Source organism: Xenopus laevis, chromosome 2L (assembly GCF_017654675.1).
Source record: "Xenopus laevis strain J_2021 chromosome 2L, Xenopus_laevis_v10.1, whole genome shotgun sequence".
In the NCBI taxonomy this organism is placed as follows: Eukaryota; Metazoa; Chordata; class Amphibia; order Anura; family Pipidae; genus Xenopus; species Xenopus laevis.
Genome location: NC_054373.1, coordinates 168,241,139 through 168,259,230, shown reverse-complemented (window position 1 = coordinate 168,259,230; position 18,092 = coordinate 168,241,139). Strand labels below are relative to the sequence as shown.

At 39.0% G+C, this 18,092-nt stretch overlaps 1 protein-coding gene across 2 annotated transcripts in view; it reads left to right on the top strand.

The window, feature by feature from the left end:
• The window catches only part of LOC108708727 (protein mono-ADP-ribosyltransferase PARP4), a 75,099-nt gene extending 57,479 nt beyond the window's left edge, over positions 1 to 17,620 (top strand). Inside the window, exons 22-35 of one of the 2 annotated variants that reach the window (XM_041582677.1) lie at positions 448 to 631; positions 2,372 to 2,445; positions 2,890 to 3,077; positions 5,187 to 5,280; positions 7,122 to 7,292; positions 8,288 to 8,368; positions 9,682 to 9,762; positions 11,403 to 11,498; positions 11,610 to 11,819; positions 13,259 to 13,378; positions 14,269 to 14,337; positions 14,878 to 14,980; positions 16,082 to 16,211; positions 17,303 to 17,620. In XM_041582677.1, coding sequence (XP_041438611.1) covers positions 448 to 631; positions 2,372 to 2,445; positions 2,890 to 3,077; positions 5,187 to 5,280; positions 7,122 to 7,292; positions 8,288 to 8,368; positions 9,682 to 9,762; positions 11,403 to 11,498; positions 11,610 to 11,819; positions 13,259 to 13,378; positions 14,269 to 14,337; positions 14,878 to 14,980; positions 16,082 to 16,211; positions 17,303 to 17,495 — 1,794 coding nt within the window. In that variant the 3' untranslated portion in view covers positions 17,496 to 17,620. The remainder of the gene's footprint in view (positions 1 to 447; positions 632 to 2,371; positions 2,446 to 2,889; positions 3,078 to 5,186; positions 5,281 to 7,121; positions 7,293 to 8,287; positions 8,369 to 9,681; positions 9,763 to 11,402; positions 11,499 to 11,609; positions 11,820 to 13,258; positions 13,379 to 14,268; positions 14,338 to 14,877; positions 14,981 to 16,081; positions 16,212 to 17,302) is intronic. The other variant, XR_005965521.1, reaches the window with a different exon arrangement.
• The last annotated feature ends 472 nt before the right edge of the window (positions 17,621 to 18,092 follow it).

Below are 18,092 nucleotides of genomic sequence, written 5' to 3'. Positions count from 1 at the left end.
CTATCAAGCTGGGGTGCTTTGGTAGGAACTGGCAGGCAAGATGCTACATTGCACTGGCCCAATTCGCATATCAGAGCCTACTTATCATAGGATGGTTGTCTTGTACATATTTAACTGTATTTGGAAGTTTAGGATGGTCTCTCTGAGCAGGAAGACTACATGCCTTTTGAAGGTTCTCCAAGAGGTGCTGCTTTCCACTGCAAGGAGCAGAAGGAGTGATTGAGGCTGTAGCCCAGAGGCTGAGCAATGTCCCAAAACATTATTGTTTTTTCCAATTGAGGGAACTCACCAAGTATGTAGGTAGCCACCCATAGGGCATTTTTTATTTTGTATGCTGCAATGGGAACTATTGTGATTCAATAAAGTGCTTTATAATTGAAGAAACTGTCTGTGGCCGATACTGCAATCTTACAATATATATACTTTATATCATCCATTTCTCTACAGGCATGCATGCTGGTATATCGCTCCAATCTGAAATGTACATTTGATGAGTGGAATGTGACAATTTGTCTTGATTGCTCCAATTCTATGGAACCCTGTTTTGAAAGTGCAAAGGATATCGCTCTGGGAGCAATTGATTATTTTGTGTATACACAACACAAGCTAAATGTAGTCCTTTTTGGTACAAGTAAGTCATTGGAATAACCATCCATAGCTTTTATTAATGTGCTTAAATACTAATAAGCTCTCATCATTTCCTTTTTGGGTCAGCGCCTTAACCTCTAGGCTTGGCAGGGAGTTTATATGTTTCTGGGTTTGCTGGATTCTTACTTCCTAGCCTTCATACTACAAATTCTTCTCTGCCCTCCATTACACAAGAGACACTGACAGTTATTAAACATTGCTAAACTGCCTTTTGCTGAATTTCCCTTAGTCTCTCTCAACTCCCAGTATCCTTTATTCCCACTGGCCTGTGCTTTTCATTTTTCTTTGCAACAGCCAACACTCAGTTCAGCCTCAGGCCTGACATTACCAGCAGGAAAATGCAAATATCATAGTAGCTGCTGAAAATCGAAATTTAATGTACATTGCAAAAATGGTAAATACTTTTTTGGGTTTAAATTTCTTTTAAGGTCATAGTTATTTATTTTCTTACATGGCGCCAACATATTATGCAGCTCTTTACAGAGATTAAATATCATTCACATCAGTCCCTGCCCCAATGGAGTTTAGAATCTAAGGTCCCTATCCCACTCACATACACTATGTGAATTTTATCAAAAACCTGTCTGTATGTCAGCTGGAAAGACCTACTGGTAAATAAAGCATTAGAGAGATTATTATATGATCCCCTTATATATTTATACATAGTTATCATATCCCCCCTCAAGCGCCTCTTCTCCAGCGTGAACATCCCCAATTTGGCCAGTCTTTCCTCATAGCTAAGATTTTCCATACCTTTTACCAGCTTAGTTGCCCTTCTCTGTACCCTCTCTAATACAATAATGTCCTGTTTGAGTGATGGAGACCAAAACTATACGGCATATTCTAGATGGGGCCTTACCAGTGCTCTATACAGTGGAAGAATGACCCCCTCCTCCCGTGACTCTATGCCCCTTTTAATACAGCTCAAGACCTTATTTGCCCTTGATGCTGCCAACTGGCATTGCTTGCTACAGCCAAGTTTATCATCTACAAGGACTCCAAGGTCCTTTTCCATAATGGATTTGCCTAGTGCAGTCCCATTAAGGGTATAAGTGGATATTTTTACATCCCAGGTGCATGACTTTACATTTATCAACATTGAATCTCATTTGCCATTTAGCTGCCCAGATTGCCAGTTTGTCAAGATCATGTTGCAAGTGCCACATACTGGATGGAATTAATTGGGCTGGATAATTTTGTGTCATCTGCAAACACTGATACATTACTTACAACACCCTCCCCTAAGTCATTAATGAACAAGTTAAATAAAAGTGGACCCAATACTGAGCCCTGAGGGACCCCACTAAGAACCTTACTCCAAGTAGAGAATGTCCCATTAACAACCACTCTCTGTACCTGATCCTTTAGCCAGTTTCCTATCCATGTGCAAACGACTACATTAAGCCCAATAGCCCTTAGTTTACAAAGCAGTTGTTTGTGGGGCACAGTATCAAACGCTTTGGCAAAATCCTAATAGATCACATCTACTGCCCCCCCCCAAGTCCAGCATCTTACTTACCTCATCATAAAAAGCAATCAAATTTGATTGACATGACCTATCCTTCATAAAGATGTTTATTTAGAAATCCTCCTAACAATGATTGGCATTGCTGCCTTGCAGCTCTGGGCCTAAATTATTTGAACTGTTTTTCATTTAATAACATGATATTACATATTTTTTCAATGCCTTATCAACTGATGATGCATGGTTTGTGTTTTACAGATTATAAAGAATTGTATGCCTATACAAATCCAGACTGGTGGAATGACAGAGCTAAAGTGCGCAGGTTTATCAAAGTAAGCACCTTTCTGTTGGTATCATGTTCATATTTGGCCCTTGTGAAGTAAATCATACGATTGCAAGTTCACAGATAATCCCTCTGCATAATGTACTCAATGTACAACAATAACAAAGGGTAAAAGGAGTGCGTTGTATAATTGGAATCTAATTACCCGCCTTGCAAGAACCAGGAAGAAGCTTCAATTTCTCTGTTTACCCTGTTTAAGCTCAAGAAATAACAAAATCTATAGATTGTTTGTAATTAAAACAATAGGCAAAAAGTATGTTCAGGACAAGCCCTATTCATTGCACTCGTGTTGAGCAAGGGGGTGTACTGGCCTTTTAAGGTTGCATCCCTAGTAAATATACCTAAATTGTTTTGTGCAGGAACTGATAATCTTGCTAAGCACTTTTTGGTGTGTTCTGGCTCTTCTTCATGAATTATTTTGTTTCTTTCCTAGTTGGCAAAGCCAAACATGGGGAGCACAGAGCTGTGGAAGCCTTTGCAGGCTTTACATTTGCTGCCTCCATCCACTGGAATGCATAAAATCTTTCTTATATCAGATGGACACATACAGAATGAGAGTCTTGTCTTTAAAATCCTGAACCAGAATGCTGGGAAAATGTGTATATACGGCTGTGCTGTTGGGTAAGAAATACTATATCTCTATTTAGCGTTTGCCATAGTATATTGTTAAGTGATACTAGGGTCATTTAGCTCTGCACCCACAACCCACAATGAGCAAAGGGCAATATTCCAATGCAATCGCCATGTTATTTACCCATGATGCATCAATTTTCCATGCCACAGATCAGTTATGATGTGTGTTGCTGCAAAGGCTTAATTGACCGTTGTGTGATGACAATGGTCAGCAAAGCCAAATGATGGATTTATTGAATTATTGGTTACTTGCAATGAGTTGTATGAGATAGATATCTATATTAAAATAGAGCCCTGCACACCATCCTCTGTGTTTGATGGGTGGTGCACCCCATTACCCAATTTCTTCGTATGATAGATTTCTACCCCAAAATTCATGTGATGGTAAGGCTACCCTTATAAATATCCTAGAATAATACCTGAGCAATATAACCTCAATTACATTTACAACCAGCAATTGCAGTTGCAGTCACAACTTTAGGGACAGTCATTGCACCAAACCAAAATTGTTATCCATTTACAGGTACTTGTACTTCTAAAGCTGCTCCTTGCACTTCTGAATAGGTGACACTTGGTCTGTCCAATTGGCTCTTGCAAATAACATGCAGTCCACCTACTGACACAGAGGAACCCTAGAGCTACCACTACCTCCAAATGTGGCAGTAGCTCCAGGTTTACCACAGCGACCTGCATTAATTGTGTAATTTTGAGACAGAACTCCACTGTCAATGTGTCACACGGATGTGACACACACACCCTTTACGAACACATTGGGGGTCATTTATAAAGTTCGCTCATCGCATTATCATTATTTATTTGCAAATGGTTGTATTACCCATTTTTTTTCCTGAACGCTAAAATATTGCACTGCTGTGCCCGTCTTTCCGTTTTTTGCGAATTCGCATTAAGAGTACATTTTCGCAAATGAGATGGGTGTTTTCGTGAGTGCGCGAGGTTGTTGTACTTGAAAATAGCGTTGACAGTAACATAAATTCGCAATTTTCGAAACAGTTTTGCGAATATTTTCTCCGCCACCAAAGTTGTGGCGTAATAAACGCAGGGTGCGCACATAATACTCGCAATTTGCGATTTTTGCCATATTTAAAAAGCTCTTATAGACATTCGCAGTGTGAAAAAATAAACGCAATTCTGTTTTCTTATATAAGAAAAATTAAAACGAATATTACTGACCCTAAAAATCTAATTGAATTAGAATGAAACTCGATTTGAGTGTTTCCCCCCCCAAAAAAAAAGTCAGGATGGCTATTAACATCTTTAAATGGGTCAGCAGACCTCTGCCATTGTCTTGTACATGGATTCGGCACATATGAGTTTGTGCTTTTAAATTAGAATTTGTGAGTTTTGACACACAAAATTTGATATTCGAATTTATCATTTTAACCTTAATAAGTCTGCCCCTTGTATTTAAATATATAAGCCTATGTATCTCATCAATGCAAGCAAAAATGTCCTTGCCAACTTCACAGTAATGAATCCATTGTTACTAATACAGAGGGACTTTTCTGCTCCAATGAACTGAAAGGGGTTTTACAATTTTAAATTAACTTTCAATATGATGTAGAGAGTGATATTCTGAGACAATTTGCAATTGGTTTTCATTTTTTATTATTTGTGGTTTTTGAGCTATATAGCTTTTTATTCAGCAGCTTTCCAGTTCTCAATTTCATCAATCTGGCTGCTAGGGTCCAAATTCCCCTAGCAATAGTACGTTGATGTGAATAAGAGACTGAAATATGAAAAGGAGAGAGTATGAATAAAAAGATGAGTAATAAAAAGTAGCAATAACAATATATTTGTAGCCTTACAGAGAATTTTTGTTTTAGATGGGGTCAGTGACCCCCAATTGAAAGCCGGAAAGAGTCAGAAGAAGAAGGCAAATAATTAAGAAACTTTTTTAAAAAATTAAGACCAATTGAAAAGTTGCTTAGAATTGGCTATTCTATAAAATACTAAAAGGTGAACCACACCTTTAAGATGTTACATTTAGATTAGTGGCATTATATAAGCATATAATATATTATAGTTTTGTGTGATGAGTACAGTTCAGTGTTATAAACCTTTTGTTTGTGCTTCCAGTGCAACAGCAAATAAACACATAATGAGGTCTTTGTCACAACAAAGTCACGGTTTGTGTGAATATTTTGAAGACCCTTCCACCTTGAAAGGAAAGGTATGTTACATAACTGTGTGTTATCAGCACATGTATGGGTTCTGTTATACAGAATGTTTGGGACCTGGGGTTTTTGCGGAGAATGGATCTTTCCGTAATTTGGATCTTCATACCTTATGTCTACAAGAAAATTATATCAACATTAAATTAACCCAATAGGCTGGTTTTGCTTCCAAAAAGGATTAATTGTATCTTAGTTGTGATCAAGTTCAAGCTACTGTTTTTTATTATTATAGAGAAAGAAGGAAATGATTTTAACGGGTTCCAGATACCAGATCCTATACCTGTGTGTTGTATCCGTTAAAATAAGCCCAGACTGCTCAACCAAAAGTGTGGACTATTGTAAATAAAAAACATCAATGCTCTTATAGCCATAGGCAGATATAAAATTGCCACTAAACTGTGGTGTCTGGAACAAGTAGTACTTAACGGCTCTTTGGAATAAACATATTTTAATCACCTGTGTTAGTTCTTTTTTAAGGTTGTATGGTTGTGTCAGGTGTCTTTGCATATGAATATAGACTATAGCACTTTAAAGGGGATCTAAAACCAATCAATGAATTTATGTCCTACTCAGAGTTACTTTTGCAATTCACATTTAATTCTCAATTTAGTGGTTTTTAAGAGATATCTGCTTTCTTGGGTTAGCTAATCATGCAGAGAATGCGTTACCAGTGAGGGTAGGACTCCACGAGCGTTTTTGTCGCGATCCGACACAATGCAACAAAACGCATGCAACAAAAATAAGGTAAGTCTCATGCGACGCGACTGTCTGATGCAGACGCATGGTGTTGCAGTGCGTCGGATTGCAACAAAAACGCTTGTGGAGTCCTACCCTTAGGACTACTGCTCTGGTGCACAACTTTGCCGTGGAGAGAGTGTTATAACAAACAGAGGTGGGAGGGGAGAAGGTGGGATGAGAAAACAAGATATTCGTTAAACCATTTTATGGCTTTTGTGCTCATTGTGAAATACCCAAAATGCATCCGTATAGCTTCCCTCATTGCATAACATTCAGAATGAAACAGGTCATTTATAAACACTGAGTGTATTTGCACCTGGGCAGTAACCCATGGCAACCAATCAGATGATCGCTTTCAGTCCCTGATTGGTTGCTATGGGTTACTGGGCGAATACCCCAACATTTCGGAAAAACAAGTCCTTTGTCAAGGGGAATCCCCTTGACAAAGGACTTGTTGCCAAAAATATTGGGTTATTTTTCCACACACCAACTTGTCTGCCTTGCAAGTGCTATTGTTTTTGTTGAGACACTGTGTTTGGTATGTACTAAATGACTTGTAATTATACATTGTTGTAATTATATGCTTTATTAAACAATTTACTTGCATACCTTCAGACTAATGGAACATGGTAAGATTCGGATGAGATTATATGGCCAGCGATAAATCTCCTCTTCTTCGTGCGAACTTCGAAAACCGAAGCACTACGTAAGCTATCCTGCCTGCGATTCACATTCTTGCCGGTGGGAAGACATTGTGGGGAGATTAGTCGCCCGAAGAAGAGATTTGTCGATGGATGATGAATCTCACCCCGAATCTTACCATGTGCCACCAGCCTAAATGTCTGTAACTAATGATTTTCTACATCATACTAAACGTTAAGGTGAATAACCCTTAAATCATACTTTATCAGAACATACTCCCCACTGTACATTAAAATTATATGTTATAGTGTCCCACTTTGATCCTAAACAAGCCATAAGGACACCCTCGTGATCCTTAAAATTTTACAGTGAGCATTTTGTTACATGCTGTTTGGGTAACGATAACAATGCTATTCTGATTGTCATTCTGTTGATATGAACATATTTACATTAACAGGCAGAACTTCACGCAGACAAACTATGGTCTCCTTCATGCTGGGATATTTCTGTGAAGTGGCAGCAAGCTAATGAAAACTACACAGAACCAATACAAGCTCCAACACATATTCCCACTTTGTTCCCTTATACGCACCTCCTAGTGTGTGCATTTGTTCCTGATTGCACTCAGGTATGGATTTTTCTCTATCAATGTGTTATGTTTTGGGGAGCCGAAGATGAGCCATTTGCATAAAAACCACACAATGTTTCTATATACCACTGCAGTGAGAGTTTGTAGGTTCCTAAACTATAGAATATTACATTGCTGTTAGAAATTTGAGGATTTTTCAAATGAAGGTGAAAGAAGATGTGGATCTTCACTGTATTTAAAAGAAGCCAATGTAAGTCATAAGATTGGGACTCATTTATGATGTTGATCAGGGGGAAATGTATAAAAGGCAGCAGCATGCATTTGAGTTGCCCTTGGGTGTTATCACAAACCTCCTGTACTAGAATAGCACGCATGTAAGAGTACTGTCTAGATGTGCTACTTTGTGCCATCCATGCTCCTCTATGTGCCTCGCAGAGCTAGTCCTTTGCTATAGTTAAGGCCCCCATACACAGGCTGATAAACGCTGCCGACAGACCAAGTCGTCAGCTTAACGGCTCGTGTGTAGAGCCCCAAACAGGCTTTCCCAATTGATATCTGGCAGATAACCTCAGGTTATCTGGCAGGTTAGAGAATCCCGTTGGATCATGGCCGCATCTTTTCGTTGATGCGGTCCCGCGTTCCAACCACCCCTTTGGCCTCCGTTCTGATCCGATCAGTGGGCCCTAGGGCCCACGAACGGATCAGCCCGATATTGCCCACTTCAGTGTGGGCATATCGGGGAGAGATCCGCTTGTTTGGCGACATCGCCAAACAAGCGGATCTACACGTCTATGGCCACTTTAAGGAACAACAGTGCTGTATTGGGCACAATTATTTATTTCTTATCATTGTCATGACAAGACTTGTACAAAGAAAATGACCTCTGATATGACACGCATTGCTGTTCGTTTGAGATACTACAATAATAATTTACCATCTAAAAATGACCGCTAATGTCGATGCATAGGGTCGAAGCTCTAACCCCTGCACAGTATATCTTGCCCAGTTATCTAAACTTTTCTTTGTACATTTAGGTGATATTTAAAGCTTTATTTAAAGATCATGAACTTGACACTGTGGTCTCAGCTACTGAATTACAGAAAACGACAGGAACGGTAAATATTTGGAGGAAGGGGAAATGTAATATTTTCATATACCCAGCACATAGATTTTGATTTCACGCTCAAGCTAAACACTGGTGATTACTGACCTTTTTTTTTTACCCGTTCTTAAATAATGTATGACTGTATGGCCTAATGGGATGTGTGTGCAGGAGATATGGCCTCTAATGAGCCACATAGTGAATGACTGGACCAGGCCTGGATTGAGAATTACAATAGGCCCTGGCATTTCAGGTACACAGAGGCCCACTCAGCCAACACAGAGGCCCAAACAGCCTCAACCAGCCACTAAATAGTGACTTTCTATGGCACCTTATAGCAGCCCCTCTGGCATTTGCCAGAACCCGCAGATTGTCAGTCCGGGCCTGGACTGGACTCTTTACTGCTCTCTGCAAAGAGTAACCAATACAACCAAATACAGGTATGGGATCTGTTATCCAGAAAGCTGTGAATTACGGAAAGGCTGTCTCCCATAGACTCCATTTTATCCAAATTTTTAAAAATGATTTCACTTTTCTCTATAATAATAAAACAGTAGGTTGCACACTAGATCCCAACTAAAATATAATTAATCCTTATCGGAGCAAATTCAGCCTATTGGTTTATTTAATGTTTATGTGATCTTCTTGTAGACTTAAGGTATGAAGATCCAAATTCCAGAAAGATCAGTTATACAGAAAACCCAAGGTCCTAAATATTCTGGATAACAGGTCCATACCAGTATGTATTTTTTTAATGTGCTTTTTCATATTCCATACTGACATCTTAGTTTTGTTTCCCAAATGCGAGTGGAGCAATATTTTATATTCATCTCTTTAGTTCCGTAATCATTTGATTTATCATTGGTACAGGTATGGAACTTGTTATCCAAAATGCTTGGGACCTGGGGCTTTCCAGATAACGGATCTTTCTGTTATTTGGATCTTCATACCTTAAGTCTACTAGAAAATCATGTAAACATTAAATAAACCCAATAGGCTGGTTTTGCTTCCAATAAGGATTAATTATATCTTAGTTGGGATCAAGTACAAGCTACTGTTTTATTATTACAGAGAAAAAGGAAATAGTTTTTAAAAATTTGGATTATTTAGATAAAATGGAGTCTATGGGAGACGGTCTTCCCATAATTCGGAGCTTTCTGGTTAACAGATTTCCGGATAATGAATCCCATACCTGTATATGAGTTATATTGATTATATGTTAAGTGGGATGACTAATGGTTAGTCACTGCTTTAATTTTCACTCCAAATAAAAGGCTTCAGTTGCTACTGTATTTTTTTTAATTGTCTTTTTTTTCCTCCATGCAGTTGCTTCACAGAATGACAGCCAGAGCCATTATTAGGGATTATGAGGATGAAATCCTTCACTTAAACAAATACAAGCATGAGGTTTGTTGTTTTTTTATTTTAACTTATAGCAATGTAAATGTTCATTCTGAAGTCCGTTGGATTTTCTTTAATTGTTTTAACCTAATTATATAAATAATCTTGTATAATTTTTTAATGATACTAGTTTCTCCTTCTCTTCACTTTGGTTTACACTTGAAAATTTTGTCAGATGAGAATTACATTGAGTTAATGCAGCCCTCATCTAACAGCCTGCTTAGGCCCCAGAGTATGATCCAATTGTTGGCCTCAGGGCCCACTATCCACTATTATAGCAACTTGGACCTACTCATAGGTGGCTAAATTGGGCTATGATCTACTCATATAGCAACCTGGCCAAACAAGCAGATCAGGCAGTGTGTGGCCAACTTTAGTCCTTTAAACCATCAGTCCTTAAAACCAACATTGATAATGTAAGTGATATGATGGGTAGTGCCCTCAGACCAGTGGAAGTCCATAGTCTTACAGACCTTGATAGACCTTGAGTGTGGAAAGTTTTCTGGCATGCAAGAGGATCATTGTGGTGTCCTATGGAAAATCTATCTTTGACCATAGGTCTGCATGACTAATTGGGTTAGGCCACATAGTGGCTATTCATATGGTTCTGCTATTTAAAATATAAATATATTTACATTATAGTGTAACATATCTACTCAATTATTATAAAACTAGCTAGATTATCTTAAGATATATAGTAGCACTCTTCTCCAGGAACCTTGAGGAACTTCGAAAAATGCATCTATCCATTCTTTGAAAACATCTTCTCTTCTATGGGCATCCTGTACTTATATGCAAAAATACATTGTTCAATATAGAGGGCTAAAATTGTTCCACTTGAATCACAAAGCTACGTGCAACCCATCACTGACAACCTGACTTTCTATTCCAGGCTTATGCCACATGGTTTTTTCAAACTTGAATTGTATTATAAAAAATGAGGGCAGTTTTTGTAATCACAGAATCCTAATGGATGTACAGTGCAGTGGTGAAGAAGAGAGAGTGGAACATTGTCTTAGATCAATTTTTTTAGGAAGCAGTACTGTCTTGGAATGGGGAAATTTTCTGCTGTTTTACTGTTACTATAGAGTTTTTCAAAGACAGCGTCTACTTTTCATCTAGAGAAACCAACCAATGACAAGCCCCTAGGGTCAGGGCACATGCTCAGATTCGGGGATATTAGTCGCCTGGCGACAAATCTCCTCTTCTTCGAGGCGACTTATCTCCCGCCTCCCGCCAGCTCGAATGTAAATTGCCGTGGGATGGTACTCCGAAGTCGCCCGAGGTTGCCTCACGAGGAAACTTCGGAAAACGCAGCACTCCAAATGCCATCCCACCAGCGATTTAGATTCTAGCAGTTCAGGGAGATTAGTCGCCCGAAGAAGAGGAGATTTGTCGCTGGGCAACTAATCTCCCCGAATCTGAGTGTGTGCCCTGACCCTTAGCCTAACTTTGTGGCAATATTTCATAGTGTTTCTTGCTATGGCCCTTGACTCACATTGCCTGAGAAACAACCACCTACGAACTTCAGTGGCGGCACTGGCTAGCACTCAACTAGCCATGCTTTCATTGCGACAGGTGCCGTGAGTCACAATGTGCTCAATATAACACAACTACAGTAATATGTTTTTGTTTCCAACACACAGATGAAAAAGCAACTATTAAAACCCCTTATTATTGGGCTAAGCAAGAAGTACGCAATTGTCAGTCAATTTACAAGCTTTGTTGCTGGAGAAAAACAAGTGAGTAATGGAGACATTTTCAGAGTGTTTAGTTTTACTTTCCACAAGGTGGGGGGAAAGTAAAGTAATGAAACTAATAATATATTAAATATAAATAATTTGTTTGCTTAGGAGGAGCAGAGAAATCAGGAGAACTGGCTACAGAAAGTGCTTGAAATGATTTCAGCACTAAATGTTGACATTTTACCACACATGGACTGGGATACTAAAAAACAGAAAACTCCTTGGCGCAAAACTACGAAATATAAAAATATGATGCAGAAAGGCAGTAGCTGTCGAGCCGATGAGGAAAGACCTGGCAGTTGTAACCACAGTTCTGATGTAAGTACATTAAAAATGGATTCCACAGGCACATGAAACATTTAAAAAATCTCTCTGCCACCTTTTTGCTTGCCAAGGGCACAGGGCAGGTTTTCTTTTTGCAACTGCCATGGAACCTCTGGCTAATGCCTTAAATGTCAGTCCTGAGGTAAAAACCTGGTCATGGAAACAATTGCAGAAGAGACACTATTATTCCTATAAAATCCTGTTGAAGGCACTCAATCTAATTAACCAGCACACAACATTTTCTATAAATTAACTGGAATAATTAGTGATATCTCCCAATGACCCTCCTCCACACCCCTCAGGGGCACATACCCTAAGTTTGCAATGGACAATGCACAGGGATGTAAATAAAACTAAACTTGATAACCATTCTCCACAAACTAAAAAACAGGATAAAAGTCTGGCCCTCCCTCCCACTGACAGTACTTGGCCAGTAATCCAGCAGGCCCCTTATAATATCTCAGCCAATTTTGTCCACAAAGTAAGTACACTCCTGAGGGCACCATACTAGGCTCCATGGGTTGCTCTTAAGACCATCGCTTCTGTTGGGGCACTAGTGGTCCAATAACCTGCTGTACTACCTCTCTCTGTGAACTTTGTTACAGCGTGTAGATGGGCCTCCCATGATTCTGATAATCCCACCACTATTCTATAAGCTCAGACTGTAAACTCATTTGAGGCACTTAGAAATCTTCTTTACATGGGAACCAAACACAATATAAACACTACTTTATTTATGAAGTCTACAGTCCATTGTTGTTAGTGAGCCCAGAAAACTCAAAACTCTCTTATCTCAAGGCCACTCCAAATACCCAAGAATGGAATAAATATAAAATAAAATACACTGGGGATGTTATTACAGATGAGAAGGACCCTCCCTCCCCCTTGCTAAATGACAAATTTAACTTTAACAATAAAATGCTCTTTTGATATCTGCAAATCCAGCACATCCTCATCTTTCAATTTAAATGTATGTCCATTGACACTAAACTCAGGCTAATTGAAAACATGATACATACAGAAATCCTTTTGGAAACCACTGTCCTAATTCTGTGATCTTCTTGCTCAACCCTCTAATCCTCTCCTCCCTAACCTCTATGAAAAATGGGCCATAGACATCCCTGATATGACCCTAATATTTGGTCAGATATTCTTAAACCTGCCAATGGCTCCCTGATATATGTCAAGACAAGATGCTCCAGGTCAGATATTCACATAGAATTTACCTGACCTCCCCATCAATTAACAAGATAAACACTACAGTTCCAAGCTAATGTCCCAGATGCACCCAAGGAGGAAATACATTTGTATTGATTTTTTACACAGAAGGGAGTTCTGGTACAATCATTAATCATATCAACTGCCTGGACCTTTGCTCCCAGTTTTTTGTGAAACATGTATAGGTGCTCTAACATAAGGACATTATCTTTTAGGGTGAAGAAGGATCTGATTCAGTGACTCCTAATACCGAGACGAAAAAGTCTGCTACACAGGCATCATTGCTTCTCTCTAGCAGCTGCTTAACTGCACATGAAGATCCCACAGCACCACAGGTACCTTTATACTTATTTACAAGTTAGAACCAGGATATATCACTGCTGCAGGGATGTGTATCAATGTTTGATCCAACGTGAAATCATGAAGCACCAATATAAAAATTAGTAGAAATATTTTTACTAAAGCTTCACTGTTTCTTTTCTCAATAAAATGCTATGACACACAGGGGCACATTTACTAAGCTCGAGTGAAGGATTCGAAGTAAAAAAACTTCGGATTTCCACGTTTTTTTTTTTTGGGTACTTCGACTACGACTTCGATTCGAACGATTCGAAGTAAAAATTGTTAGAATATTCTACCATTCGATAGTCGAAGTACTGTCTCTTTAAAAAAAACTTCAACTACATACTTCGCCACTTTAAACCTACCGAACTACAATGTTAGCCTATGGGGACCTTCCCTATAAGTTTTCTAAGCTTTTTCTGATCAAAGGAAAATCCTTCGATCAATGGATTAAAATCCTTCGAATCAATTTTTCCTTCGATCGATCGAAGTATTTGCGGTAAATCCTTCGACTTTCAAAGTCGAAGGATTTTACTTCGAGGGTCGAATATTGAGGGTTAATTAACCCTCGATATTCGACCCTTAGTAAATGTGCCCCACAGTGTATATTCTCCATCAGCATCAGTATATTCTGCATCAGTTTTTATCCTGACGCAGTCATTTTTTCCTCCCATTGACTTGAATGGGGAAACCATGAGAGTACTGGACCACTTCATGCGCTCTTGCGTGTTTTCCTTCAGATGAAAGGAAAGGGGCAGTGGCAGATTTTGTGTTTTTTTTTTATGCCAACTGAAAAGTACCAGTGGTGGATAAACCTTGTCCAAAAAGTTTTTATTGCAACTACTGTCATAATATTTGTAAATTAGATGTATTATTATTACAGACTTCCTCATTGTCCCACAAAGAAAGAAAATGTCCATCTTTTTCCTCACTGTCTGCTCTACAGTGTGAGGTAATTTGTTTGTTTATTTTTGCAATATATTTATGTGTGTCTGAGCATTTTTTAATATATTTATCACTGACCTGCATTTTTAAAAACAACTTTGGCTAAGACCTGTAGAAGGGAACATTTTACATTTGTTTTGTAAATGAAAGTAAACAATGCAGAATATGTTTATCATGAGTATAAAACTCCCACCTAGCTATATGCATTTAAGAGATTCCCCTCTAGGAGTCCTGAAGAACACTTCTTGTGATGTCCAGCTAAAGTCTATTGAATGAGGCCAAACAATGTGTGATGTGGACATGGTTGAGGAAGGGACCATGGACAGATTTGTCAGTTTTGACTTTATTCTGAAGGTGCCGAGAGAGAGAGAGAGAGATGTAACTGCTGTTAAAACTGGCAGCACGTGGAACAGCCATTTAATGTTTGGATTATGAAACTGGTGCTGTTTGCAAATGATTTTAGCATCCACTCGTGTGCTTGTGAAATTGTCACCAATGTACCCCTCCGACTGACTGTAACCGGCTGCTGTATGTTCCTGTTTATCAGAAGGGATACTGGCAGCTGAATGAAGCTCTCGGATCTTTGATAAACATCAATGTCAACTACTTGCTCAATAATTTTTTAGTAAAAAATGGTATCCAGTCCCTTGGTAAGTCATTTGCATTACATTAATAGCTTTTACAGCATTTTAACTACAAACCCTTCTCTGGACAATGTCCTACTTTATTTTCAATGTAAAAATGAGTTGTTTACTTCGCTGGCAAATTTTAGCTGGTGGAGAAGTGCCTGATACTGTACCATCTATGCTGCCCCCCCAATATAGTGGAATGTAATCTGCTTGAAAGTTCAAGTGTAAAGGTCACCTATTTGCCTTTAAACTAAGAGGGATCCTGAGGCTTTCAACAATGGTCACTGAAGGAATAGCACTATGCACATTCTATCGGCTGCTCATTCTCCTCGTCTTACAATTCATCACCCAGTAATGGAATGGAGTACATGTGGATTCCATCTGCCCCCTCTGGGAACTATTGTACAGGGAATATGCATGTTTGGGGCCCTGTAAACCCTCCATTTTTCTCAGTAGCAAGTACTTCTCCATTCTCTGACAGACACTTCTTTCAGAGGATAGGGCAGGGGCACACGCGCAGATTCGGGGAGATTTAGTCGCCTGGTGACTAATCGCCTCTTCTTCGGGGCGACAATCTCCCCGAACTGCCTTCCCCCTGCCAAAATGAAAAATCGCCTGCGGCAATGCACTCGCTGTGCTTCGATTTCCGAAATTGCCCGAAGTTTCTTTGTGTGGCATCTTCGGGCGACTTCGCAAATCAAAGCGCCGCGAGTGCCAAACACTGGCATTTTCTCATTATAGCAGGGGGAAAGCAGTTTGGAGAAATTGTCACCCTGAAGAAGAGGCGATTAGTCGCCAGGCGACTGTCCCCGAATCTGCCCGTGTGCCCCTGCTCTTATTAGGGATCCCCATCTGACTCTTAGGGACCCTGGACAATGCATTTGCCAGATATTATGCTATCCCTGTTGGCCAAGTGTTTACTCTGAGATAGTGATGCAGCATACTGAGTGATCATTAGGGAGATGAGAAGGGATGCATTTCACCACCAGCCTACAATATACTTTTTATGTAAATATGTAGAAACTTGCTTCAATAAAAGTGTTTTCTGGGTAAAATCAGGTGACCGGTCTTGTTTATTTTAATGTATTGGTTCAATGAATTCATGTGAACTTTTTTCTTTAGGGAGCAAAGGAAAAGAGGAGATTCCAAAACTCATTGCCACATTATTGGTGCTGCAAGTAATCCGCACTAATAACTTGCAGGGCATAAAATGTAAGACTTTGATGTCGCTGGATGAATCTTCCTGCACCAGGTAACCTTCTTAAGATGTTTCTTTGTTTTAAAAATTAAGTTTGTGAATAGAGAATAGTCACCTGACATTTCTCTGGTCAGTTCTAAGCAGAGCAACATCACACAGTGTTGCTTTACTCACAATACAAACTATTATATAATTGAAATATTAAAATAATTATAATACATGATAATTAACTGAAGGGGTAGTTCACATTTCAATTAACTTGTAGTATGATATGAGATTGATATTCTTAGACAATTTATAATTGCTCTTAATTTTTTGTGGTTTTTAAGTTATTTAGCAGCACTCATGTTTGATATTTCAGCAGCTACTGTATCTGGTTGCTAGGCTCCAAATTATCCTGGCAGCCAGGCAGTGGTTGAATGAGATACTGGGAGATGAACAGGAGAGGGCCTGAATAGAAAGATATGTGAATAAAAGAGAACAGTGACAATAAAATTGTGGCCTCACAGAGCAGTGCTGTTGTGGCTGCCGGGGCCAGTGACCCCTTTTTGAAAACTGGAAAGAGGCACAAGATGGAGGCAAATAATTAATAAAATATAAAAATAAAATAATAAACACCAATTGCAAAGTTGCTGGGAATAGGACATTCTATAACACACTAAAATTTAACTTAAATGCGAACCACCCCTTGAATACTAGACAGTCAGCTGAAATGAACAGCAGGTGGTGCTGTTGTTTTACTTTCATTATATTAGCAGTTTAACACTGCTAATATCTTGAAAACTAGGAAAAATATGCATGTCAAAGGTGCTTAGAAGAGATCTCTGAGCAATTTTACATTAATTCTGTTGTTGTTTTTTATTTCTTTTAACTGACTCCATTAACCCCAGTCTTTCAAAACAATCATCATACAAACTGACTGGTAATACTTTCATTATGGGTTTGTGATATTTTCTAGATGAACTGAAGTTAAAAACAATAGAGAAAGAATTGAGATGAAATGTATGGTATAACAACAAGCAAATGATTGTACTGTACTACAAAGAAAGAGTTTGCGCTTTTTGTAAGAATTAAAGGGGCAATTTTCTTTTTAAACCAAAATAGAAGGCACAGTGTGTGTAACCTATGAATGTGCCTTTACACAGCCATTTCCAGCAGACAACTGAGAAAGCCATGGAATGGGTGAAAAAGAGAGACAATCAGTATCCTGGCATCTGTTATCGACTCGGCTTGGGCAAAGACTGGGAATCTGCCACCCGGAAGTTATTGTCCATTGATCCAGTGGATCCTTCCTCTGATCTTTATCCTGCTCTGTCCAGTGACACAACCAACATTTAACTCAAATCATTGTTACTGTTTGGGGTAGAACTGGACAGAATAATGTGAGTGGGATGAGTAGGTGCCACATCCAGTAGCCTATACTTAACTCATAATCAGAAACATAAATAAATATATAAAAAGAACTCATAATCACACTCGCTTCTCTATTCTTCTTGTCTCATTTCCTGCAATTTTACATGATTTTTTCAAGGTTGTCTAGTTTTTGTTGTTCATGCCGTTAGAATGGTGTTGCTACGATGTGATGCTCCAGCTCTTATGGAGTAGAAGCCTGCAGTTTAGGGACTGTGGTTATATAACCGGAGTGCTAGATGCTGCTTATGATCATAAAAATAATGATTATTAATAGGGAACAATAATGGAAAGCAGAGGTGTACCAGAGGGTATTGAACCTTATCTGCCAATCAGAGATTACTAACATTACTGTTACATTCTAATATGTTCCTGTTCCAGAAGTGGAGCAGGGTCGGCTGAGCTGAGACCCTCTTCACTTTTTGGGGCACTTATTACACTCTCTTGTGTTAGGGAAGAACAGAACAGTCCAAGTGGCTTCCTGCTGCTATTGGATACAGCACATACAAAACTAGCATTGCAACT